Raw genomic sequence first — 25638 nt, forward strand, 5'->3', positions numbered from 1 at the left:
TCTCTTACCGGTCATATATTGCCTCAATATCTGAGCACGTGGAATGGAGTTACTATGGTAACAGGGTGTCAACATCAAGTAGTTGTGTTTTCATGTAGCCACTGCTAGCTAACCCGTCAGCAATCCTGCATCCTATCAACAATGGCTGAAATGTCTGCTATGAATAGAAAATTGATTCAGAATCTCGCTGAAACTCTTTCCAAACAAGTCAAACACTGTAAGTATCTGTTTGGATAGTTGTGGCAGAAATAGTCAAAGTTTATGTCCTGACTAGTTAGCTAGCTAACGTTAGCATGGATGGCTAACGTTAGCTGAACTTCTAACAATACATGCTTATTAACTAACTAGTTCCTAACTCTGCAGTTATCTACATACAGTAGCCAATGTTAGCTATTAACAAAGCATGAAAACTAAAAAAAGTTATAGCTCCTCCAACCAAAACTGTGCTGCCCCATACATTTAACGTGGCAACACTGCTTTTTTTAAATGGAGAATGGGAGGTGCTATAACCTTGTTTTGTTGGGATCACCTTTATTTAACAAGGCAAGTCAGTTAAGAACAAATTCTTATTTACAATGACGGCCTAGGAACAGTGGGTTTACTGCCTTGTTCAGGGGCAGAACGAAAGATTTTTACCTTGTCAGCTGGGGTTTCGATCAAGCAACCTTTCGGTTACTGGCCATGTCAAAGTTTGTTCTGTGTTCTATTCTTTGCTGTGTGTTTAGCAAGTTAATCAAACCCTACACCAGTCTATCTATGCAAATGGAATTGTGCATATGGAAGGAGTACAAACACAATTTTTGTCTGCAGTTAACAAAACAGAAGCAGAGTGTCTGATCCGACTGTTCAATGGTCTCCTGGGGGATCAGAGTGACAGGAGGGTAGGGAATGGCCTGGACAGAGGAAAATTCAGGAATATTCTACACAACACCTTTGGAATGACTGATGATATGATTATGGATAGAGGTAGGCTTGTCTCTTTTGTTAAATTTCTGCATGTCACATGAAACGGAATAAACCAAAAAGATGATGATACTGATGACATGCTGTGGTGGGGTATAGCTAAGAATCTCAACTCGTGTTGCATTTATATTCTAGTATTTCGTGCATTCGACAAAGACAACGACAGCTACGTCAGTGTGAAAGAGTGGATCGAGGGACTATCAATCTTTCTCCGTGGGACATTGGATGAAAAAATTAAGTGTAAGAAATATTTAAAGTGTATTATTAAGGCTTACACCCCATGTAGGCTATTTGACCATTATCTACTTTATTAACTATCCATACTAACACAGTCCCACTTTTGACCCGTTCAGACTGCTTCGATGTGTATGACTTGAATGGAGATGGGTACATTTCCCGGGAAGAGATGTTCCACATGCTGAAGAACAGCCTGATCAGACAGCCCACAGAGGAGGACCCAGACGAGGGCATCAAAGACCTGGTGGAGATCACACTCAAGAAGATGGTAATTACAAAAATGGTATCTTCATTGTAGCTGGTTAAACCAGACTGAATGCTGCACTACCCATGGTTTGGTTTGCCAGGCTATCTTCATTGTACCCTGTATTAACAATCCCTTTTTAACTCAGTCACAATTGACTAATTCATGCATCAGATTAAATATACTGTATGAACATAAAAGACCAATGAGTTGTTTCCATCAGGACCATGACCACGACAGCAGACTGTCCTATGCAGACTTTGAAAAGGCAGTGAGAGATGAGAATCTATTGCTTGAAGCTTTTGGAACCTGCCTTCCCGATGCCAAGGTGACCATTGAAGTTAAGATTGTAAAAACAGTGTAATGACTTGTCTGTCTTGATTGGACAATATTTACCCTTTGTCTGACATGTTTTTTTTAAATGTTGTGTTACAGAGCATATTGGCATTTGAGCAGCATGCATTCCAGGATACACTTGAGCATTAAGGACAACACTACTTTATTCATTTTCATGAAACTGCAAATATATATAAACAAATAAAAATATATATAAAAAACTTCTTATACTCTGATGAGAAATATAAAAATGAAACATGTTGAGAAAAGATGAAGTACCGTCTAATTGGTGTAAAGTCTAGGAACTTGATGAAATGTATCCATTATCTTCTGTGTGATGCTGTCCGTTTCGGAACACGGAGTCTGTTCTGTCCCTGAGCAAGGCAGTTAACCCACTGTTCCCCAGGCGGCGAAGACGTGGATGTCCATTAAGGCAGCCCTCCGCACCTCTCTGATTCAGAGTGGTTGGGTTAAATGCGGAAGACACATTTCAGTTGAATACATTCAGTTGGACAGCTGACTAGGTTTCCCCCTTTCCTTTTCCCTGTTAGATTCTCTTCCGAGGCTTTCCTGGCTTTGTCTTCTTCTCTGTTGGCTTGACTTCAGGAACTGATGCTACCTGAAAACAAGGAAAGAAATTAATTTACTGCAGTATCACTCACACTTGAATTGTAATACTGTATGAAGTTGTGACTGTGAGTGACCAATTTTGGGAAGCAAATGACCACGAATATACCTTTTTCAATGTATTTCTGACGATGTTGGCTGTTGTGTTCAATGACTCATCCGCCATATCCATCTTAGGCTACTCTGGTAGTTTGGTTCAATGAGGGTTTCATTTTTGTCCACAATGCCAAAAAGTCTTTACTCATTTCTACCATTTTCCATTTTCTGTTCTCCAAATGTGTGGTCCTTGGTATGAATCTGGAGGGTACTGCAGGGGGTGGATTCTTACTCAGTCTTTTCCCTCTGTTTCCCCCAGAAGAGGAGGGAGTGCCACTTACATTGGGTGCCTGCTGCGGTTTATTATGGAATTATGCAATGACCCCATTTTGTCCTCTGTTGGAATAGTCTGATAATTGCCTGATAACTATAAGACCGATCATAAAACGGGGCACATCTGAAGCTAAGCAGGGTTGGTCCTGGTCAGTCCCTGGATGGGAGAGCAGATGCTGGTGGAAGTGGTGTTGGAGGGCTAGTAGGAGGCACCCTTTCCGCTTGTCTAAAAAAATATCCCAATGCCCCAGGGCAATGATTGGGGACATTGCTCTGTGTCGGGGGATGTTGAACGGGTGTGCTGACTCTGTGGTCACTAAAAAAAGATCCTATGGCACTTATCGTAAGAGTAGGGGTGTTAACCCCGGTGTCCTGGCTAAATTCCCAATCTGGCTCTTGTACAATCATGGTCACCTAATCATCCCCAGCTTACAATTGGCTCAAGAGTCAAAGTCTCTTCCTGATTGCCGGTATCACCGGATCTCTGATCATCACCTAAGGAAGTCCTGGCTGTGGTAGCAACTGTATCTGAAGACATGGGCTTTTTGCTCTCTTCATCCCTCTGGTCCTGTTCTTTTGCTCCACAACCAAACAAGACAAATTGAGAATCATACAGTATGTGTCAACTAACTGCATCATAATAGTAATGCCTATGTTGTGAATGACAGATATAGTTCTGATAATACTCGACTAACACAGCATCTGTACCTTTATTTTGAGCTGTTCTATTCAGATATCATCTCCTGTCTTGCAGCTTTTATCTGGTGTCCTCCACTGTCTCATACTCAGTGGCATAGCACATGTAGTAAACCTCCAAAGAATCTCTTCTCATCCATATGCCGTTTGGCTGCCCTGAAACAGAATGACATCAAAGTATAACTGGTATAACTCAGACACTCTGTTTGCAGGTATGACAGTACTGTATAACTACTAGAGCCTAGTAATACCAAGGGCCTAATAGTTAGTCACTATAAACTAGGGCCTAGAGTTTTTTCCTGGTCAGTGTTACAAATGTACATTCTTAAAGCAACAGCATTCAATACTCAACTGAGCTAGAACACCACGTTACTGAACACAACATTCAGGTTACATGGTCACTGAGAAAACTCCCAGCCCTAGTTATGTATCACCCATCATGATCAATTGGATGGAACCTGTCCTGACCTTGCACTGGTGAGTTTCTGGAACTTGATGAGGTAGACCTCTGAATTCCTCTGCAGGGTACTCATCCAGCCCTCCTCCACAAACCTGTACAGCGCAGAGAGCTGGATTAGTTCTTTCATCACCCCGATGGCTGGGACTCCTTACACCATCAGGTAACGAAACTCCAAGTTGATGGTGTACACCTGCAGAGGAAATATAGCATGAGAGTAAGATAAAGAAATACAAAACAAGAAATTACCTTCGCTGAAGGAAACGATATTCTAACCTTAACTTCTTTAGGTCTCCTTTCTTTTCTATAATTTGGTCGCGAGGGGCACATATTGTGTTGCTCATGGTGTTTATAAACCTCTGGAGTGCTCCACCTTCAGCTGTTGATGGGCGCCGCCATGTTTGCTAATGACAACAAAATCCAACCTGAAGTAGTTTCCCAGACAAAAATAATCGAATCTGAGGTAATTGTTGTGAGCGTCTCTGTGAGAGAAAAAAATCGGATCAGCTACTTTTGCCTGCACAGAATGCATAACCGAATGCGACCCGCAAGATCACGTACAAGTAATCTAGCTAATTAGCTAGCTACTTCATTTGCGTTTCGAACATATTGCCAACCTATTTCGTTATGTTGGGAAATAATGGCATCTAATCTGTCACATTTGTTTTTAACAACACGAAAAGCTGCTTTCTTCAACCTCTTTCAAACTTGGTAACACAGCTCTCTCTTCATCAGGTAAGCTACAAGCCTGCTAGTGTTGTTTCCTTTTTGGTTGTGTCAAGTTATAATTATGCCAAACTATCAGCAAACTACCGGTAGCTAACTTGCACTTGTGACCATTTCATGCCATGTCTTCTAGTTAGTCTGATAGTTTTTTTGTGGAATTCCATGTTTCCCATGTTTGTTCATGTAATTATCTTCTGTGTTATACAGAACCTGGCTCTGGAGCTGTCCTGGGGTCATGATGCCCATGTGTTCCTCAGCTGGACCAGAAGCAGAAGCCCTGCCAACGAGGAGGACCATAAAGTAGAGTTGAGCAGGCAACTGGGAGAGAATCTTGGACTCAAAGATGGAGAGCAGGTAATGATGTCCCACTCTTCACTAATTCTCTTGTTGCCCATTCCCCAAACTCATATCTTTACAACCTCTTCCGCTTACTAACTCGTGTTGTATGGTTTCAGGGCTTCTTGCGGCCATGCCAGCAGGTCCTGTCTGTACAGCAGGTGTTTGTGGACCCACTCACCTCTGACGACTTGGAGATCCTGGTTAGTACCTGTGTTTAGAGTGGTCTTTGTGTCATTGACATTGTTGATCCATTGTTGAAGGAGACTGAATCAACCCTGTCGTGTCCTCAGGAGCTCCACAGTGCAGCACTGGAGCAGCAGCTCCTGGAGCAGAATAGAGTGGTGTTTCCTGATGCAGTGTTTCCTGTGTGAGTGGACCAGAGAACACTCATCTACATCCGAATCGGGTCAGCACTGATTTTCACTTTGTCATTTTGTTCAACATCTACCAGCTATCAACTCAACAGCTCATGCAAGAAAGAGTTGATGTAATACTACCCTCCATACTCTTCTTCTTCTGCAGCTTCACTCTCCCCAACTGTACCGTACGGTCAATTAGAGCAGTTTACAGAGCTGCATGTCTCTCCTAAAATCCGTGCTGGAACTGAGGACCGCTTCGGCGCTCCTTTTGGAACATCCTTACTCAATCAGAACCAGCCCATCCACAGGCAGCTGAACTTTGACCTCTCACCCTCCTCCAGGTCCTCTCTGGAGAGCATTCAGGAGACTGGACTTCCTGTAGAACAATGTCCCAACGCTGCTGGCCTCCAGTGCCCCCAGCAGTGGTGCGGGATAGCAATCCTAAAGAACATGGTCAGGTACATGCTAACATGGAACTATGACCCAGTGAGAGAGTCTCCCCCCCCCCATCTCCAACATCTCTTCCCTCCTCAGTGACTCAGTCTTCAGAGTATGTCAAGCACCGCCCGTGTCTTCTGGCCCTCTGAGTGCCAGCCTTGGGGTTGACATCATTCTGACCTGGGGCCAGCAGATGGGAGTGTAATATCAATGGTGGCCAGCCAGCTGTGACGTATGGCCTACTGTCCAAGGTGCTCTCTCCCAAGAGGGTGAGAGAGAGGGCCAAGCTGGCCATGGAGAAGAAGAAGAAGAGTGGAGGTGCTGGTGGTGCTCCCCAGCCCGGTGATGATGCAGGGTACAGGGAGGAGGAAGAGGAAGCCACTGTACAGTCGTGGCCAAAAGTTTTGAGAATGACACAAATATTAATTTTCACAGTTTGCTGACTCAGTTTGTATGATGGCAATTGGCATATACTCCAGAATGTTATGAAGAGTGATCAGATGAATTGCAATGAATTGCAAAGTCCCTCTTTGCCATGCAAATGAACTGAATCCCCCTAAAAACATTTCCACTGCATTTCAGCCCTGCCAAAAATGACCAGCTAACATCATGTCAGTGATTCTCTTGTTAACAGAGGTGTGAGTGTTGAGAGGACGGACAAGGCTGGAGATCAATCTGTCATGCTGATTGAGTTTAGAAACAGACTGGAAGCTTCAAAAGGAGGGTGTGCTTGGAATCATTGTTCTTCCTCTGTAAACTATGGTTACTTGCAAGGAAACATGTACCGTCATCATTGCTTTGCACAAAAAGGGCTTCACAGGCAAGGATCAAATCAAATCAAATCAAATTTTATTAGTCACATACACATGGTTAGCAGATGTTAATGCGAGTGTAGCGAAATGCTTGTGCTTCTAGTTCCGACAATGCAGTAATAACCAACAAGTAATCTAACCTAACAATTCCACAACTACTACCTTATACACACACACAAGTGTAAAGGGATAAAGAATATGTACATAAAGATATATGAATGAGTGGTGGTACAGAACGGCATGGCAAGATGCAGTAGAGTGGTATAGAGTACGGTATATACATATGAGATGAGTACTGTAGGTATGTAAACATAAAGTGGCATAGTTTAAAGTGGCTAGTGGTACATGTATTACATAAGATGGCAAGAGCAGTAGATGATATAGAGTACAGTATATACATATGAGATCGGTAATGTAGGGTATGTAAACATTATATTAAGTGGCATTGTTTAAAGTGGCTAGTGGTACATTTTTACATAATTTCCATCAATTCCCATTTTTAAAGTGGCTGGAGTTGAGTCATTATGTTGCAGCGGCCGCTAAATGTTAGTGGTGGCTGTTTAACAGTCTGATGGCCTTGAGATAGAAGCTGTTTTTCAGTCTCTCGGTCCCTGCTTTGATGCACCTGTACTGACCTCGCCTTCTGGATGATAGCGGGGTGAACAGGCAGTGGCTTGGGTGGTTGTTGTCCTTGATGATCTTTATGGCCTTCCTGTGACATCGGGTGGTGTAGGTGTCCTGGAGGCAGGTAGTTTGCCCCCGGTGGTGCGTTCTGCAGACCTCACTACCCTCTGGAGAGCCTTACGGTTGTGGGTGGAGCAGTTGCCGTACCAGGCGGTGATACAGCCCGACAGGATGCTCTCGATTGTGCATCTGTAGAAGTTTGTGAGTGCTTTTGGTGACAAGCCGAATTTCTTCAGCCTCCTGAGGTTGAAGAGGCGCTGCTGCGCCTTCTTCACAACGCTGTCTGTGTGGGTGGACCAATTCAATTTGTCCGTGATGTGTACACCGAGGAACTCAAAACTTTCCACCTTCTCCACTACTGACCCGTCGATGTGGATAGGGGGGTGCTCCCTCTGCTGTTTCCTGGATATTGCTGCCAGTAAGATTGCACCTAAATTAACAATTTATCAGATAATCAAGAACTTCAAGGAGAGTGGTTTATTTGTTGTGAAGAAGGCATCAGGGTGCCTTCTTCACTTTTGGATGAATATGTATGAACTTTCCAATTTGTAAGTCGCTCTGGATAAGAGCGTCTGCTAAATGACTTAAATGTAAAATGTAAATGTGGTGCCCAAGAAAGTCCAGCAAGCGCCAGGACCGTCTCCTAAAGTTGATTCAGCTGCGGGATCGGGGCACCACCAGTACAGAGCTTGCTCAGGAATGGCAGGTGTGAGTGCATCTGCACTAGAGGTTGACCGATTAATCGGAATGGACGATCTTTTTCTTACTATTTTTAAATTTTAAATTTTTCTTCTTATTATTATATATATATTATTTTTTTTACACCTTTTATTTAATCTTTATTTAACTAGGCAAGTCAGTTAAGAACACATTCTTATTTTCAATGACGGCCTAGGCAGAACGACAGATTTTTAACCTTGTCAGCTCGGGGGATCCAATCTTGCATTGATTACATTGCACTCCACGAGGAGCCTGCCTGTTAGCGAATGCAGTAAGCTAAATTGCTAGCTAGCATTACAATTATCTTATAAAAAACAATCAATCAATGACTGTCATTGCTCCAATGTGTACTTAACCATAAACATCAATGCCTTTCTTAAAATCAATACACAAGTATATATTTTTAAACCTGCATATTTAGCTAAAAGAAATCCAGGTTAGCAGGCAATATTAACCAGGTGAAATTGTGTCATTTCTCTTGCGTTCATTGCACGCAGAGTCAGGGTATATGCAACAGTTTGGGCCGCCTGGCTCTTTGCGAACTAATTTGCCAGAACTTATGTAATTATGACAATATTGAAGGTTGTGCAATGTAACAGGAATATTTAGACTCATGGATGCCACCCGTTAGATGAAATACGTAACGGAATAAACGTTTTGTTTTCGAGGTGATAGTTTCCAGATTAGTCAAAAGTATATGGTTTAGAGAGAAATAGTCGACGCGTTATAATTCCTGTAATAACTTGCGGCTGGATTTGAAAGGGGTTCCTTCGTTATTTTACCGTTCATGTCTTCCATAGAGAATTTCTTGATCTACTTCAAATAAGGTCTGTGTTTCGTGCAGGCTTAAACCGCCTCGACGTTTTGATACCCGTGTAAATCTCACTAGGATAAGGTAACGTTTGTCAACATATTTTCATAAATCCACTCTACAAATGTTTTTATCTTCACTTATATTTAGCCAATATTGATCAGAGTTACCTTGTCCTATGGATATCTACACAGTTATAAAATTGGCACGGTGATGTAAGCCTACACGAAACACAGACCTTATTTTAAGTGAATCTAAAAATATCCTATGGAATAAATGAAGGAACCGCTTTTCAGATTTTGCTAGGTGTCATGGGAATTATGACTCGCACTTTGGTTGTCAATTCTTACCATGCCCATTATTAAAATAGGATTTCCTGCATATAGAAATTAAAGTTTTTGTTTTCAACATTCATCACAGGTAACTTAAACTCTATTTTTATTCAAACAGTTGAGAGTATTTGTCTCCTAAGCAGACTCTTCAGTATCATTGTCACTTCAGAGCTGTGTGCGTGTGTGTATTTATGTATTATATTAAGTTAAAATAAAAGTGTTCATTGTTCATTCAGTATTGTTGCAATTGTCATTATTACAAAAATGTGTGTGTGTGTGTATGATATATATGTATTTTAAAAAAAATAATCGGCCGATTAATCGGTATCGTCTTTTTGTCCTCCAATAATCGGTATCGGTATCGGCATTGAAAAATCATAATCGGTCGACCTCTAGTGTGTATGATTGGAGGATGGCCTGGTGTCAAGAAGAGCAGCAAAGAAGCCACTTCTCTCCAGGAAAAACATCAGGGACAGACTGATATTCTGCAAAAGGTACAGGGATTAGACTGCTGAGGACTGGGGTAAAGTAATTTTCTCTGAATCCCCTTTCCGATTGTTTGGGGCATTCGGAAAAAAAACTTGTCCGGAGAAGACAAGGTGAGCGCTACCATCAGTCCTGTGTCATGCCAACAGTAAAGGATCCTGAGAACATTCATGTGTGGAGTTGCTTCTCAGCCAAGGGAGTGGGCTAACTCACAATTTTGCCTAAGAACACAGCCATGAATAAAGAATGGTACCAACACATCCTCCGAGAGCAACTTCTCCCAACCATCCAGGAACAGTTTGGTGATGAAAAATGCCTTTTCCAGCATGATGGAGCACCTTGCCATAAAGCAAAAGTGATAACTAAGTGGCTCAGGGAACAAAACATTGATATTTTGGGTCCATGGCCAGGAAACTCCCCAGACCTTAATCCCATTGAGAACTTGTGGTCAATCCTCAAGAGGTGGGTGGACAAACAAAACCCCACAAATTATGACAAACTCCAAGCATTGATTATGCAAGAATGTGCTGCCATCAGTCATGATGTGGCCCAGAAGTTAATTGACAGCATGCCAGGGCGGATTGCAGAGGTCTTGAAAAAGAAGGGTCAACACTGCAAATATTGACTCTTTGCATCAACTTCATGTAATTGTCAATGAAAGCCTTTGACACTTATGAAATGCTTGTAATTATACTTCAGTATTCCATAGTAACATCTGGCAAAAATATCTAAAGACACTGAGGCAGCAGACTTTGTGAAAATTAATATTTGTGTCATTCTCAACTTTTGGCCATGACTGTAGTCAAGGTGGTGTGTCACCGTACAGAGGAACTGAAAGGATCTTCTAGAGAGGAAGAGCTCCACAGTGGAAGGGTCTGGGTGATTTACATGTACATTAGCAATGGTCTAAAAGTTGGGCACAATGTAGGCCTAATCAAATGAACTATTCTCAATTTTGTATTTGTTTTTATTTTATTTAACCTTTATTTAACTAGGCAAGTCAGTTAAGAACAAATTCTTATTTACAATGAAGGCAGGGATTAAAACAATTATAATATAGGACAAAACACACATCACAAAAAGAGAGACACCACAACACGACATAAATAGTGACCTAAGACAACAACATAGCATGGCAGCAACACATGACAACATAGCATGGTAGCAACGCATGGCAGTAGCACAACATGGTAGCAACGCATGGCAGTAGCACAACATGGTAGCAACGCATGGCAGTAGCACAACATGGTAGCAGCACAGAACATTGAGAAAAATCATACTACCCATAGTTGTTTACAGGTTTGTGTAAATTGATTCATATTGTAAACTGATTTATATTGAAGCTATATGTATTCAAGCATAATTGTATGTCTCAGATCCCACAATCCCTGGGAACTAGGCTCCATATCGACCCACACTCATCAGTGAGAATCAAGCCAATCAAATCAACTCCTAAAGTAGCCACCAGTATCTACCTGCAGCCTTTACAACCACTGGTGAGTAACATTTACATTTGACATCATATGTAATTCTATTGAATGTAGTGTTCTGATCATCCTAACCTTGTACTTTCCATTTCATGAGGTAAATAGAATGGTGTAAATCAGGGGTATCAAACTCCATGGAGGGCCAAGTGTCTGCAGTTTATTTGTTTGTCTTTTCAATTAAGACCTAGACAACCAGGTAAGGGGAGTTCTTTACTAATTATTGACCTTAATTAATCAATCAAGTACAAGGGAGGAGTGAAGACACTTGGCCCTCCGTGGAATGAATTTGACACGTGGTGTAAATTAATAGGTTTTTGGCAGCTGGTTGTATTGAATGCCATGTTGCTGTTTGACCCCTGCCCCGATGTCCTCCTAGCCTGCAGCAGAGAGTGAGGTGGAGATTCAGACTGCCTTACTGGGTAGGCTGCACACCCAGAGCCACGAACCACTAGCCTGTCTGACGGGTCGCTCCAACACAATCCTCCTACAGTACCTGCAATTGAAGGCACACATAGTCTGCGTCCCAAATGGCACGATGTTCCCTTTATTGTCCTATAGGGTTCTATTCAAAAGTAGTGCACTATAAAGAGAATAGAGTGCCATTTGGGACACACACATGAAGTCACTGACGGTTGGCAGCAGGACATTCAATCTCACCTAAAGAGTATGGAGTGCAGTGTAAATGTAATACAGTCTTGATCTTCTCCCTTCAGGGAAGGTGGAGTTTGCTCTGACTGTGTTGAAGTCAGAACCTGAGCCTGAGAGTGAAAAGCCTGGTCAGTTGTTTCTATTAGCTCTTAGTGATGCAGACATACAGGTACTAGTGACAAGCTTTGCTATCTCATCAGACTTAATATATTCAAATCAACACATTAAATGTCTAACTGTGAGGGAAATGTTATGTTTGTGTGTCAAATCAATGATACTTTTCAAATAACCAATGAGATGGGTTCATGCAGGTGACTGACTGATCGTGTATGGAGGAATCCTCACTATTACTGATATGCAACTTGGCAGTACCAGAATGTTGCTATGGGAACAACCAAGGTATGTCAGTTTCAAGGTCTCAACTTGGAGAGAGAGAAGGCCTTGTGAGGTATTGGTCAGTCACATGTGCGAGCCACCGGTAATGATTAATTAATTATGCTAAATCATGCAAATATAACTTATCTGTATAGCCGTATATAAGACAACTGCTGGGACTGCCCCAGCGGAGCTTCTGACGTAACCTCTCCAGCTTGCTGATAATAAAGCTTGTGATTCATGTAAGTTTGACTTCAGGTGTCCCTGGTGTTGAATTTCCACCACAATCTTTGCATCACTGACAATTGTCTGTAGGCATTTATGAGAAGTGTCTACGTGGTCTGAGAACCACTGATAATAGCATAAGGTGTTATTTTAGGCATTTATGAGAAGTGGTCGGGGAACCACTAGGAATTGCATAAGGTGCACAAGGTGCTATTCTATATGTATGGGAAGAGGCAAGACAATAGAGTCTATAGAGACCATAGCAGTTATGACTATATAAACTATTGATACTATGCATGCTGAGGGACTATAAATGCTACAACTATTGGGACTATAGATGCTCAGGGAATATAGATACTATGGAGACAATAGAGCAGGAGTGGGCAATTCCAGTTCTTGAGGGCCTGATTGGTGTCACAGTATTGCCCCAGCTAACACACCTGACTCCAATAATCACCTAATCATGATCTTCAGTTTAGAATGCAATTTGATTAATCAGCTGTGTTTGCTAGGGATGGAGAAAAAGTGTGACACCAATCAGGCCGCAGAGGACTGGAGTTGCCCACCCCTGCTATAGAGGAACCACAGAGGATACATATGTATGCATAGGAGGTAACGACAAGTAATAAGGGATATTACTGAGTGTGTTTGGGAATAGCACTAAGTGAAGGTGGATGAGAGTATTGTGTACTTAACTAACTGAACAGGGTTTTAGCCCCGGTGACGTGTTAAGCTGGAAGTTTTTTCTAAAGAGTTCAACGAAGGGTTTAAGTATGGGAAAGGGGAATAGTAAGAGTAGGATGGAGGATCCGTGCTGGGAACCAAAAGGGCCGTGTAGCGTAATGGCAAAAAAAATGGTATGTGGGTACTGAACCAAACAGAAGACTGGACAAGATGGACATATGGACATTTCCCTGTTGATGGGAAACTGAGCACAGAAAGACTGGAGTCTGTGAGAGGCCAACTTGAATAAAAACAAAATAAAGTTAAAGTGAAGTGGGACGATTTTCAGGAAGTGGGAAAGCGAAGTAGAAAAAGCGAAGGATAAAGTTTTAAGAGGACTGATGGTAAAGCAAGTGGAACCGGAGAAGAAAGAGGAAGAAGAGAGAAAAAGAAGAAGCCTGGCTGGCCTTTCTCCGAGGGGAACTCTTTCATGGGGCCCCCCTTGTATCCGCCACTGCCAAATCCTCCACCAGCAGACGGAGATGGTGGCCTCCCGTCCCCTCATAACCCAGTTGGGGTTGGGCCTGTGCCAGGTGGAGGAGCTGCAGAAGGTGCTGGAGCTGAAGACAGAAAGCTACCAGCAAAAACAAGGACCAGAGCGAACGAGCAGAGAGGGACAGAGGACAGGGAGAGTGAAGAAGAGGAGCTAGAAGAGCTCAGAAAAGAACTGGAGAAACGTAAGAGAAAAGAAGAAAGTAGAGAATCAAGAAGCAAAGTAATAATTGCAAGCAGGAGGAATGAAGAAAGTAGCCAAGATGAAGATAAAAGGAGCTGCAGCGAGGACAGCAATGAAGGACAAAGCAGAAAAGACCAGCAGAAGGATAGAAAGAAAACCCCCAAAAAGAAGCTTGAGGGAAGGTTTCCAATAATACGCTACCCCAACCCCAATGGAGGCAGGATGTTGGAAATGGAGAAACCATGGGATGTTGACGAAATTAAAGCAATAGTGGACGATGTCATTGAACCAGCAAAGGATGCTGTGAGGTTTGAGGAAGAGGTAAAAGCAATCATATCCATGTACAACCCCACCACCAGAGAAATTGAAGAAATACTCTGCAGCTGCTTGAAATTTAAATGGAAGGACTATAAACACATGGGACTACAATGTACCAGTTGCTGATCGTAGTGACCAGCTGGATGCAGATTTTACAGCTATAAAGGCTGCTTTCCCCAAACGCACAGACTGGCGGAAAATCCATTCCACCAAACAGGCAATGGATGAAAAATGCAATGACTACATGGAAAGAATGGAGACAGTCTTCCTCACACTCAGGTCTGATGCCTGACCAAGACTCATACAGCAGCTTATTGTGCCATGCTGTGGTGACAGGCCTGAGACAAGATCTGAAGACAGCTGTAACTACAACTTGTATTTCATGGGAAACAAAACCACTGTCTGACGTAAAGCCATATATCACCAATGCGGAAAGACAGTTGAAGAAAAATAAACTAAAAAAGACACTGAAGAAGGCACAGCTGATGTATTACTCTGGAGGAGGAAAAAGACAGAGAAAATGGTGGCAACAGTGGAAGTCAAAGAGGCAGAGGTAGAGTCTGAGGGGCCCCTGCTGGAGCTTACGGAGGGTGAGACTGGAGCTGCTACAACTGTGGGAAGGTAGGGCATCTTTCAATACACTGTCCTGGAGCAGGAGAAGGCCAAGGAGAGTGGCAGTCCCAACTTGTGGGTGTGCAGGTGAACAACCCATTTGGAAGAGGAGGAGGCCATGGGGGCTACCAACCATAGGATGAGATGAAAAAAAGAAGAAACTAATGAAGAAAACAATGATGAAGAACCAGAAACCTGTCAAATGCTAAAATTGACCACCTTATTGATATTTTAGTTAATAAACATAAAATTAAATTTTTGGTGGACACTGGGGCCGCAGTCTCAGTGTTAAAATGTCTGCACTGTCTGCCTACCTCTCAAAGAAAACAATGCACAAAGTTGGAGCGTCTGGAATTCCCTCTGAAGAATGTTTGACCTTTCACCTGCACATGGAGTGGGGAGAGGGCAAATGGAGACACCGATTCCTGTACTCCTCCGCCTGCCCAGTACATTTAGTACATTTATTAGGAAGAGATTTGATGTGTAAAATGAGGGTATGTCTGTATTGAAGAAGGATTGTCATTGGGATCGAGAGAAAATGTAATCTTCCCGTGCCTTATGAACTGTTACTATGCTTGGCACCTGAATGATCAACATGTTGAGGGACAGCTGAGAGAGCAATCCCTCTCTTCCCTATTGCATGGTAAATGGGAAGTGTCTGATTACCTACACTGTACTGCTGCTGTTCCCGCATGTGAAGAGGACCCTGAATACCAACAGAGATGGTCAAAACAAAAAGAGAAAGTTGAGAATAATGAATGGGATATACAGAGGAGAAGACTTCGTAGCAGCTGGAGTGTTGTTGATGGATACTAAGATGAGTTTGTATGAAGTCCCTACTTCTGTTCCTCATTGTAGCTTATCAAAAGCTCCTGGAACACAATGGAAAGATGTGGGTATTTGGATGAAGAAAGTGATGGAAGCAACTGATTGGGTGGCCTGGGAAGGGGAAGGAAAGTGTTCAGCTTCAACAGCAACTTTCTATTCCCCATACTGGGCTACTGTGATGACAACACCAAGAAAATAACAAATTCCTGTTTAAACTGTGGTATCACAAGATAATTCACACATTGATTGGCTAAAGGATATACCTGAACAACTGTGGGCTAAATCAAAGACCGACATTAGACGTATGAAAGGAGCAGCACCAGTTGTGGTCCTTCCAAAAAGCCCCCACAGATCTTACAAAGCTCAGTACCCTCTTAGCAAAGAAGCTGAAAATGATATTATTCCCATTAATACTGCATTAGTTGAAAGAGGCACTGTCCGAATTTGCCTTGTAACACACCAATCTTACCTGTTAGGAAACCATCTGGTGATTATCGTTTGTACAAGACCTTAGAATAGTAAACAATGCTAGAGCACCACTGGTGCCTAACACTGTTACCATTTTATCCCAGGTGCCTCCAGGTAGTTGTTGTTTTTCAGTGAATGATTTAGTCTCATGCTTTCTTTAGCACCCCTGTGCCTGAAGAGTCACAGTACTGGTTCTCGTTTCTTGGCTAAAAAAAGGGAAACCTAGAGGGTTTTGTTGCTCCGGGAGGAGGGAGTACTTTTGTTCAGTATGTTGACGATTTGTTGGTTTGCTCACAATCAGAGGAGAGATGTCACGAGGACACTCAAGCATTGTTGATTTTCCCCCAGTTAAATGCAGTTATGCCGGAGCTCCGTTAAATATTTACAGTGGCAAGAAAAAGTTTGTGAACCCTTTGGAATTACCTGGATTTATGCATAAATTGGTCATCAAATTTGATCTGATCTTCATCTAAGTCACAACAATAGACAAACATAGTGTGCTTACAATAATCTGTGTGTTATTAGTTTATTTTTCTTGTCTATATTGAATACATCATTTAATCATTCACAGTGTAGGTTGGCTAATGACTTCTCCAAAACCTAATTGGAGCCAGCTAACCTGGAGTCCAGTCAGTGAGACGAGATTGGAATTGGAGATGTTGGTTAGAGCTGCCTTGCCCTATAAAAAACACTCACAAAATTTGAGTTTGCTATTCACAAGAAGCATTGCCTGATGTGAACCATGCCTCAAACAAAATAGATCTCAGAAGACTTAAGATTAAGAATTATTGACTTGCATAAAGCTGGAAAGGGTTGCAAAAGTATCTCTAAAACCATTGATGTTCATCAGTAAGACAAATTGTCTATAAATAGAGAATGTTCAGCACTGTTGCTACTCTCCCTAGGAGTGGCCGTTCGGGAAATTTGACTGCAAGAGCACAGCACAGAATGCTTAATGAGGTACCTAGGAGTATCAGATAAAGAGTTACAGATATCTCTGGAACATGCTAACATCTCTGTTGACGAGTCTACAATACGTAAAACACTAAACAAGAATGGTGTTCATGGGAGGACACCACGGAAGAAGCCACTGCTGTCCAAATAAAACATTGCTGCACGTCTGAATTTTGCCAAAGTGCACCTGGATGTTCCACAGCGCTACCGGCAAAATATTCTGTGGACAGATGAAACTACAGTTGAGTTGTTTGGAAGGAACACACAACACCGTGTGGAGGAAAAGGCACAGCACAGCACACCAACATCATCCCAACTGTTAATATGGTGGAGGGAGCATCATGGTTTGGGGCTGCTTTGCTGCCTCAGGGCCTGGGTAGCTTGCTATCATTGACGGAAAAATGAATTCCCATGTTTATCAAGACATTTTGAAGGAGAATGTAAGGCTCTCTGTCCACGAATTGAAGCTCAACAGAAGTTGGGTGATGCAACAGGACAATGATGCAAAACACAGAAGTAAATCAACAACAGAATGGCTTCAACAGAAGAAAATACGCCTTCTGGAGTTGCCCAGTCAGAGTCCTGACCTCAACCCGATTGAGATGCTGTGGCATGACCTCGAGAGCAGTTCACACCAGACATCCCAAGAATATTGCTGAACTGAAACAGTTTTGTAAAGAGGAATGGTGTTATGTTCCCCAGTTTCTGTATTGTGGTTTTGTTTGTATGTGTGTGTTTCAGGATGGCTTCCTGAAATTCCTCCAAGCAGCTGATTGTTCCTTTGTTAGGAGAGAGCTGATTGTTATGTTCTGTGTTAGTTTGTTGCTCAGAGAAAGAGAGCTTATTAGTATGTCCTGTGTGTGTCAATAGGACACAGTGTTTTTGATTCTTGAAATTGTTTACTTACGTTTGTATTCTTTCATTTGTTCCCAGGGGGGAAGGGGAAGGCACCTAGGGAGTGTTTAGGCAAGAGGCCCGCGGGCATACATAACCCGTAGTATTTACAGTTTATGCACACTAGGTAAGACCTGGGCGGACCACCCCCTGTATTTTGGTTAGCGCACCAGGTGGTGCTAAAGGTTAGGTAAGTAGTGGGTAGGCAGGTAAGGTAGGAGATGGGGCTTTGACATTTACTTTCTTTGCTTTGGTTTCGTTCAGCCACTTTTCCCCAAATTTACCGTGTGAAGGAATAAATTCCTAGTAAACGGTAAATTCTCTGCCTTTTGTCATCCTTACTCGCACCTACAATCCCATACCTCTTTTACTCCACGGGGAGTTGAGTTGTAGCAGGGTGTTGCGTTCCCTCTTCTATAAGAGGCGTACGTAACAAATGGTCCAAAATTCCTCCTGACCGTTGTGTAGGTCTGATCCGCAACTACAGAAAACGTTTGGTTGTGGTAATTGCTGCCAAAGGAGGGTCAACCAGTTATCAAATCCAAGGGTTCACATACTTTCCCCACCCTGCACTGTGAATGTTTACACAGTGTGTTCAATAAAGACATGAAAACATATTTGTTTGTATGTTATTAGTTTAAACAGACTGTGTTTGTGCATTGTTGTGACCTAGATGAAGATCAGATCAAATTTTATGACCAATTTATGCAGAAATCCAGGTATTTCCAAAGGGTTCACATACTTTTTCTTGCCACTGTAGGTCATGACATTACTTCTGAGGGTCACACTCTCCAAAGATAGATTAGAGACAATTAAAGCTTTGCCTAAACCTGTTACCAAGCAGCACATGATGTCTTTGTTGGGTGTGGCTGGTTACTGTCGACCGTGGTTGAAAGGCTATGCAGAGAGAGTTCAACCGCTGCAGGATTGTATTCATGGTAGAAAGATGGATGCGAGTGAAGTTGTGGTATGGACTGATAAAGCTGAGATGGCATTGGTAAAATTGAAACAAACAATGTCTACCCCTTGCTTGGGTTCGTCAGACCAAAATAAGCCCTTCTATCTCTTTGTTTAGGAGACGAGTGGGTTTATGTCAGCAGTTTTGACACAGTATCATGGTGTGGGATATAGACCTGTTTGTTATTATTCTAAACGATTGGATAGTGCGATCAGGGGAATGGTTTCCTGTTTGAGATCAGTAGCGGCTGCTACTGAGGCTGTTCTGGCATGTTCCGATGTTGTAGCTATTTAACCCCTAACCGTCCATGTGCCCCATGCTGTGCACACAATTATTACACAGGCAAGAACGACTCATTAGACACATGCGAGACTGCTAGACTATCAGAACATTCTGTTGACAATGTCTCATGTTACTCCGAAACAATGTACAATTCCTAACCCCTCAACTCTTCTCCCTACAGCAAATGCCGGTGAAGATGATGACTGGGACGTAACTATTGAAATTGACTGTAGCCCTTGAGTGACACCCCGTTAGACAATCCAGACTTTGAGTTTTTTGTAGATAGGTCTGCCCAGAGAAATGGAAAAAGGGGATAAATTAGTTGGTTATGCTGTGACTGGTTTGGAAACTGTGGAGAGTGCTAGACTCAATTCACACTTATCAGCCCAGGCGGCAGAACTATTTGGCCTGACTAGAGCTTGTATTTTGTGAAAGGACATCTCTCTTAACATTTACACTGATAGCAGATATGTGTTCGGTGTTGTGCATGATTTTGGAACATTGTGGAAGAAGAGAGCGTTTTGACCTAGTCTGGAAAACAGATTGCACACAGTAACCTTGCTTCGTCTCTCTTACAGGCGGTCCAGCTGCCCTCCTCTGTTTCTATAATCAAGTGTCAAACACATTCTTCCTCTGATGACAACATTTCTCTGGGGAACGCTAAAGCTGACCGTGTAGCTAAATTGGCTGCTTCCTGTTCTGTTTCCCCCATCCTACAGATGGCAGCAGTTCCAGCTCCCACCAAGCCTTTCTCTGTTGATGACGTCGTTGCTTTGCAGGCAACGGTTGATGAGTCAGAGAGACACAAGGGGGCTGGGTGCTGTCGTAAAGATACTTCGAGTGTGTGGCTGGATGAGTGGAGCAGACCAGCCATTTTATTCGATTTTTTTATTTCACCTTTATTTAACCAGGTAGGCCAGTTGAGAACAAGTTCTCATTTACAACTGCAACCTGGCCAAGATAAAGCAAAGCAAAGCAGTGCGACACAAACAACAACACAGAGTTACACATAGAATAAACAAACGTACAGTCAATAACACAATAGAAAAAGTATATTTACAGTGTGTGCAAATGGCGTGAGGAGGTAAGGCAATAAATAGGCCATAGTAGCGAAGTAATTACAATTTAGCAAATTAACACTGGAGTGATAGATGTGCAGATGATAATGTGCAAGTAGAAATACTGGTGTGCAAATGAGCAAAAAAGTAAATAAAAACAATATGGGGATGAGGTAGGTAGATTGGATGGGCTATTTACAGATGAGCAGACCAGCCATGCCCCGTTGTGCTTTCCATTTCCTTGCCAAATTGTCTCATGGTCAAGACCATGTGTCAAAAGGAGGGATAGTGGATCTTGTAAATAAATATTGGTGTACAGTAGGTTCTACTGTGTTTGCAGAACATTTCTGCAAGAAATGTTTGATTTGCATGACTAATAATGTTGGACGCTGCATTTCAGTATCCCCCGCGTCCCATCCAAGGCCTGAAGGACCTTTTGAGCACTTAATGATGGACTTCGTTGAGTTGACCCCTTGTGAGGGGAACAAGTATTGTTTGGTTATTGTTTATTATTTTTATTTTTTTGCAATTTAAAGTTTTATTTTTCAATCAACCAACAAAACACATTCCACATTCACAGATGTGACAGACTTAAAAAAAAGAAAAAAAGAACTAACAATAATATATATATATTTTTTAAATGTAAAATAAAAAATAAACTTTCAGCAGCACTATCAAGGTTCTTGTTAGCTATTTCCAGCCTTAGCTGAGATGACGAGCAAATAATTTGTTTCCTTACACAACATGTATCTGCTCATTTCCCTAATCACCCCACTCACTCTGTCCAATTTGAAATATAGTTGAGTAGTGGAGACCAGAGTCTATCAAACTTGGGCTGTCTCTTGTGGAGGTCACAAGTGAGCTTTTCAAGAGGGAGAAAGTCAACAATCTGGTCAATCCACATTTTAAATGTAGAAGTATTAGAAGCTCACAATAGAAGAATACATTTCTTAGCAAAGTATGTGATGGTCATAAACACATTTTCTCTGTCAGGATCAAGAACAAAGTCCTGCTGGGCATTAAGAAGATAGAGACACGGGGTCATATCAAGCTCTACATCTAGTATTTTCTGTGCAGCAGTATGTATAGATTGCCAAAACCTGGCAATCTCTCTACAGCTCCAAAATACATGCATATAGGTTCAACTTTCAGAGGTACATCTTTTACAGTTAGGAGAAATGTCTGTTTTCGTTCTATGGAGTCTTATTGGGGTGTAATAAAATTTGTAATTAGATTCTTTCATTTTTACGGTAGTAGAGGAGCAGTATACCCTGTCGCAAATCTCTGCCCATAACTCATCACTGATAGTCAGACCAAGGTCCTTTTCCCAGATTATTTTCAAAGGAGTAAAGGAGGAGCCCCCTTTCTCAGAAAGGAGTCTATAGATATAGGATATGTTGCCTTTAATGGATTGTGCTGTAGCAAGAAGGGTTTCAACTTCATTCAGCTGAGCTCTAAACCTCCTCTTGGAAGTAAATGAGGAAACGCCATGTATAATTTGAAGAATTTTTTTTTAATGGATCTTGGCACATTGAATTCACTGCAGAGCTCTTGAAAGGATTTCAGTGTAGTGGTTTTCTGATGAAATAGGTCTGAAAAGGTCCTGATTCCAAGAGTATGCCAAAGATTAAAGTTGGCATCACTCAGGGCTTTTGGCAAGTCTGGGTTGCCTACTATAGGCGAGTGAGAACATATTTGGGAGGAAATGCCCAGGTATTTCTTACAGTCCCTCCACGCTAGTAGGGTGCTGTAAATCACAAAGGTTTTGGCTATGTTGCCCACTTCACTAAAGTTATTAATTAATATAATTGAGCTTAGGGGCAATGAACCACAGGATTGGGCTTCTATCTGAATCCAYRTTGAGTCTTKTCTGTTTGTGATCCATGTTAGCATGTTGCGGATTTGGGCAGACCAGTAGTACAATTGAAGGGAGGGAAGGGCAAGACCACCCTTAGATTCAGGTTTCGATAGAGTGGAGAACTTGATCCTAGGTTTTTTATTGCCCATATAAATCTGGTGATGCTTTGGTTAGTTGTTTTGAAAAAGGAAGCTGGGAGATAGCATGGGAGCATCTGAAATAAATTGTTCAGTCTAGGGAGGATGTTCATACGGATGACATTAATTCTTCCTACTAAGCTAATTGGGAGGGAGATCCAGGTTTGGAGATCGTTCTTGATTCGATCCAGGAGTGGGAGTCTCCTTGAATCTCCTTGAAAAGGAAATTCAGATCTGGTGTTACGAAGATCCCAAGGTATTGAAACCCCTGTGTCTTCCATTGGAACGGACAGAGTGTCTTCATAAAGCTGTGAGTGTAAGATTGAGAGGGCAAACAGTGGATTTGTTCAAATGTATCTTACATCCTGAAAACTTGCCATACTGAGCAATTGTGTCTAAAATGGGAGGGATTTCTCAGGGTTGAGCGAAATCTTTTGCTGCAGGCCGCCTGCAGAAACACCCATTTACATTTACATTTAAGTCATTTAGCAGACGCTCTTATCCAGAGCGACTTACAAATTGGTGCATTCACCTTATGACATCCAGTGGAACAGCCACTTTACAATAGTGCATCTAAATCTTKTRRGGGGGGGGGGGGGGGGTGAGAAGGATTACTTTATCCTATCCTAGGTATTCCTTAAAGAGGTGGGGTTTCAGGTGTCACCCATAATACTTGTATTGCTCTTATCAACTCTGCCAGAAGCCCCGCCCCCAACAAGTAGAGCAGGGGGGACAGCGAGCACCCTTGTCTTGTGCCCCGTCCCAAAGGGAATCTGTCAGAGTTCAGTCCGTTCGCAGTCACCATGGCATTTGGATGAGAGTATAGGGACTTAATCCATTTAATAAAGTTTGGGCCCATATTGAACTTTTCTAAGACTGAGAACAGAAAGCTCCACTCCATCCTGTCAAACGCCTTCTCAGCATCCAGTGAAGGCAGCAGGACAGGGGTCTTCTGTGCATAAAATCGACATGAGTGGGAGATGGGAGGAACCCATGCAATGAGTTATTGATTTTATGCATTTTCTACATGTGAGTTAATGTTCTTAAATCTTGTAATTTTCTTTTAAATTGAGAGGACTCTCAAAATGGGGTTTATGGTGGAGAAATTACAAGATGATGTTATAATGCTGTTATTGCATCAAACGGTTGTTTTATGCAACAGAATAAGGGGTTGTTAGAACGCTCATCTGTGTGTGTTCTGCTGAGGATGGGCCTCTGGAAGATTTACCATGTCTTTGGGTGATACCGCATTCCAATTAAAAAAAGAGCAGTCAGAGCGTACAATCACGAGGTCACATATGACCCAAAAAATATAAATGTAACTTCTCATGATATTTACAGCAAACTATATACTTCTGATAAATTTGTAAGTCGCTCTGGATAAGAGCGTCTGCTAAATTACTTAAATGTAAGTCGCTCTGGATAAGAGCGTCTGCTAAATGACTTAAATGTAAATGTAAATAAAAAACATACGGTACCAGGGCCCGTCCCAAATGGCACCCTATTACCTATATTGTATTCTACTCTGGTCAAAAGTAATGTACAATGTAGGGAATAGGGTGCCATTTGGGTTGGCAGACCCAGCATCACTTACTATAATGCTTTATAAAAGTGTCTGTATAAGAAGTGTTTGTTAAAACTGATGCGTTGCTATTGTTGCATGGTCTCAGTGTATGAATGTGTTTTACTGTTTGCAGGGTCCTGAACTCCTCAGCAGGTACATTGGAGCCAGTGAGCAGTCTGTCAGTGATGTCTTCCACAGGTACGTGCACTCTGCTACACAACACAACATTGCTACAAACTGTAGTGGTGTTATTAACCCATGCCTCCCTGTGTTCGTTTCCCTCTACTGTAAACTACACTGTAACTAAACTGTGGTGGCGTTGTTAACCCATGCCTCCCTGTGTTCGTTTCCCTCTACTGTAAACTACACTGTAACTAAACTGTGGTGGCGTTGTTAACCCATGCCTCCCTATGTTCGTTTCCCTCTACTGTAAACTACACTGTAACTAAACTGTGGTGTTGTGTTAACCCATGCCTCCCTGTGTTTCTGTTCAACTGTAGAGCTCAGGCTGCTAAGCCCTGCTTCCTGTTCTCTGATGAGTTTGACTCATTGACCCCCAGGAGGGGTCATGACAACACAGGGGTCACTGACCAGGTGGTCACCCAGCTGGACGGGGTGGAGGGACTACAGGGTACGGAGAAAGGAAGGGGGCACCTAGAGCGGACACTGCTGTCATATGTTTTACATACATTTCATTAGGCTTTGCTTAGTCTGCTTTTTTATGTTCAATCAAATGATCAACAGTTATTTTACCAGCACTATCATTTAGTGAGTAAGATTCATTTTGCTTAGCAGTTTACCAGCACAATCATTTAGTGAGTAAGATTCATTTTGCTTAGCAGTTTACCAGCACAATCATTTAGTGAGTAAGATAACTTTTGCTTAGCAGTTCGCTTGTTTCCTTTTCTTTCTGCATTTGTGTGTGTGTGTGTATCCAGGTGTGTATGTCCTGGCTGACAGAAGTGGTCCAGACCTGATAGACCCAGCCCTGCTGAGGCCCGGCAGCCTGGACATGGCCCTCTACTGTCCCCCTCCTGACCAGGTCTGGACCACATTCAGTCCTATATAGTCTCTACTGTCCCCCTGCTGACCAGTCTGGGACACATCAGTCCTATATAGTCTCTACTGTCCCCCTCCTGACCAGGTCCTGGACCACATTCAGTCCTCTATAGCTCTACTGTCCCCCTCCTGACCAAGTCTGGACCACATTCAGTCCTCTATAGTCTCTCACTGGTCCCCTCTCTGACCAAGGTCTGGACGCAACATTCAGTCCTCTATAGTCTCTACTGTCCCCCTCCTGACCAGGTCTGGACCACATTCAGCTCCTATATAGTCTCTATGTCCCCTCCTGACCAGGTCTGGACCACATTCAGTCTCTATAGTCTCTACTGTCCCCCTCCTGACCAGGTCTGGACCACATTCAGTCCTATATAGTCTCTACTGTCCCCTCTGACAGTCTGGACCACATTCAGTCCTCATAGCTCTATGTCCCCTCCTGACCAGGTCTGGACCACATTCAGTCCTCTATAGTCTCTACTGTCCCCCTCACTGACCAAGGTCTGGACCAATCAGTCCTCAGATAGCTCTAACTGCCCCCCCTGACCAGGTCTGACCACATTCAGCCTCTATATAGTCTCTACTGTCCCCCTCCTGACCAGGTCTGGACCGACATTCAGATCCTCTATAGTCTCTACGGTCCCCCCTCTGACACAGGTCTGGACCACATTCAGTCCTCTATAAGTCTCTACTGTCCCACTCCTGACCAGGCTGGACCAATTCAGTCCTCTATAGTCTCTACTCCCCCCCTGACCAGGTCTGGACCACATTCAGTTCTATATAGTCTCTACTGTCTCCCCTCTGACCAGGTCTGGGACCAATTCAGCTCCTATATATTGCTCTAGTCTGGTCCCCCTCCTGACCAGGTCTGACCACATTCA

The 25638-nt window shown here is 42.7% G+C and overlaps 1 protein-coding gene and 2 pseudogenes across 1 annotated transcript; 2 read left to right on the forward strand and 1 right to left on the reverse strand.

Annotated features, from left to right (window-relative positions):
* Positions 1 to 25: 25 nt before the first annotated feature.
* clxn (calaxin) lies at positions 26 to 2420 on the forward strand. Its single transcript, XM_023976467.3, has 6 exons — positions 26 to 217; positions 811 to 966; positions 1099 to 1203; positions 1317 to 1468; positions 1668 to 1772; positions 1880 to 2420. The coding sequence occupies exons 1-6, from the start codon at positions 142 to 144 to the stop codon at positions 1928 to 1930; spliced, it is 645 nt and encodes a 214-aa protein (XP_023832235.1). The 5' UTR covers positions 26 to 141; the 3' UTR covers positions 1931 to 2420.
* Positions 2312 to 4420, reverse strand: LOC139023416 (RNA-binding protein 48-like; annotated as a pseudogene).
* On the forward strand, positions 4341 to 24818 carry LOC111955778 (peroxisomal ATPase PEX1-like; annotated as a pseudogene).
* Positions 24819 to 25638: the final 820 nt, after the last annotated feature.

This window comes from Salvelinus sp. IW2-2015, linkage group LG31, assembly GCF_002910315.2.
Source record: "Salvelinus sp. IW2-2015 linkage group LG31, ASM291031v2, whole genome shotgun sequence".
NCBI classification, from domain to species: domain Eukaryota; kingdom Metazoa; phylum Chordata; class Actinopteri; order Salmoniformes; family Salmonidae; genus Salvelinus; species Salvelinus sp. IW2-2015.

Coding starts and splice junctions, on each gene's coding strand:
- clxn (XM_023976467.3), top strand. CDS start 142: ATGGCTGAAATGTCTGCTATGAATAGAAAATTGATTCAGAATCTCGCT. Junction 218..810: donor TTCCAAACAAGTCAAACACT/GTAAGTATCTGT, acceptor TTTTGTCTGCAG/TTAACAAAACAGAAGCAGAG. Junction 967..1,098: donor TGATATGATTATGGATAGAG/GTAGGCTTGTCT, acceptor TTTATATTCTAG/TATTTCGTGCATTCGACAAA.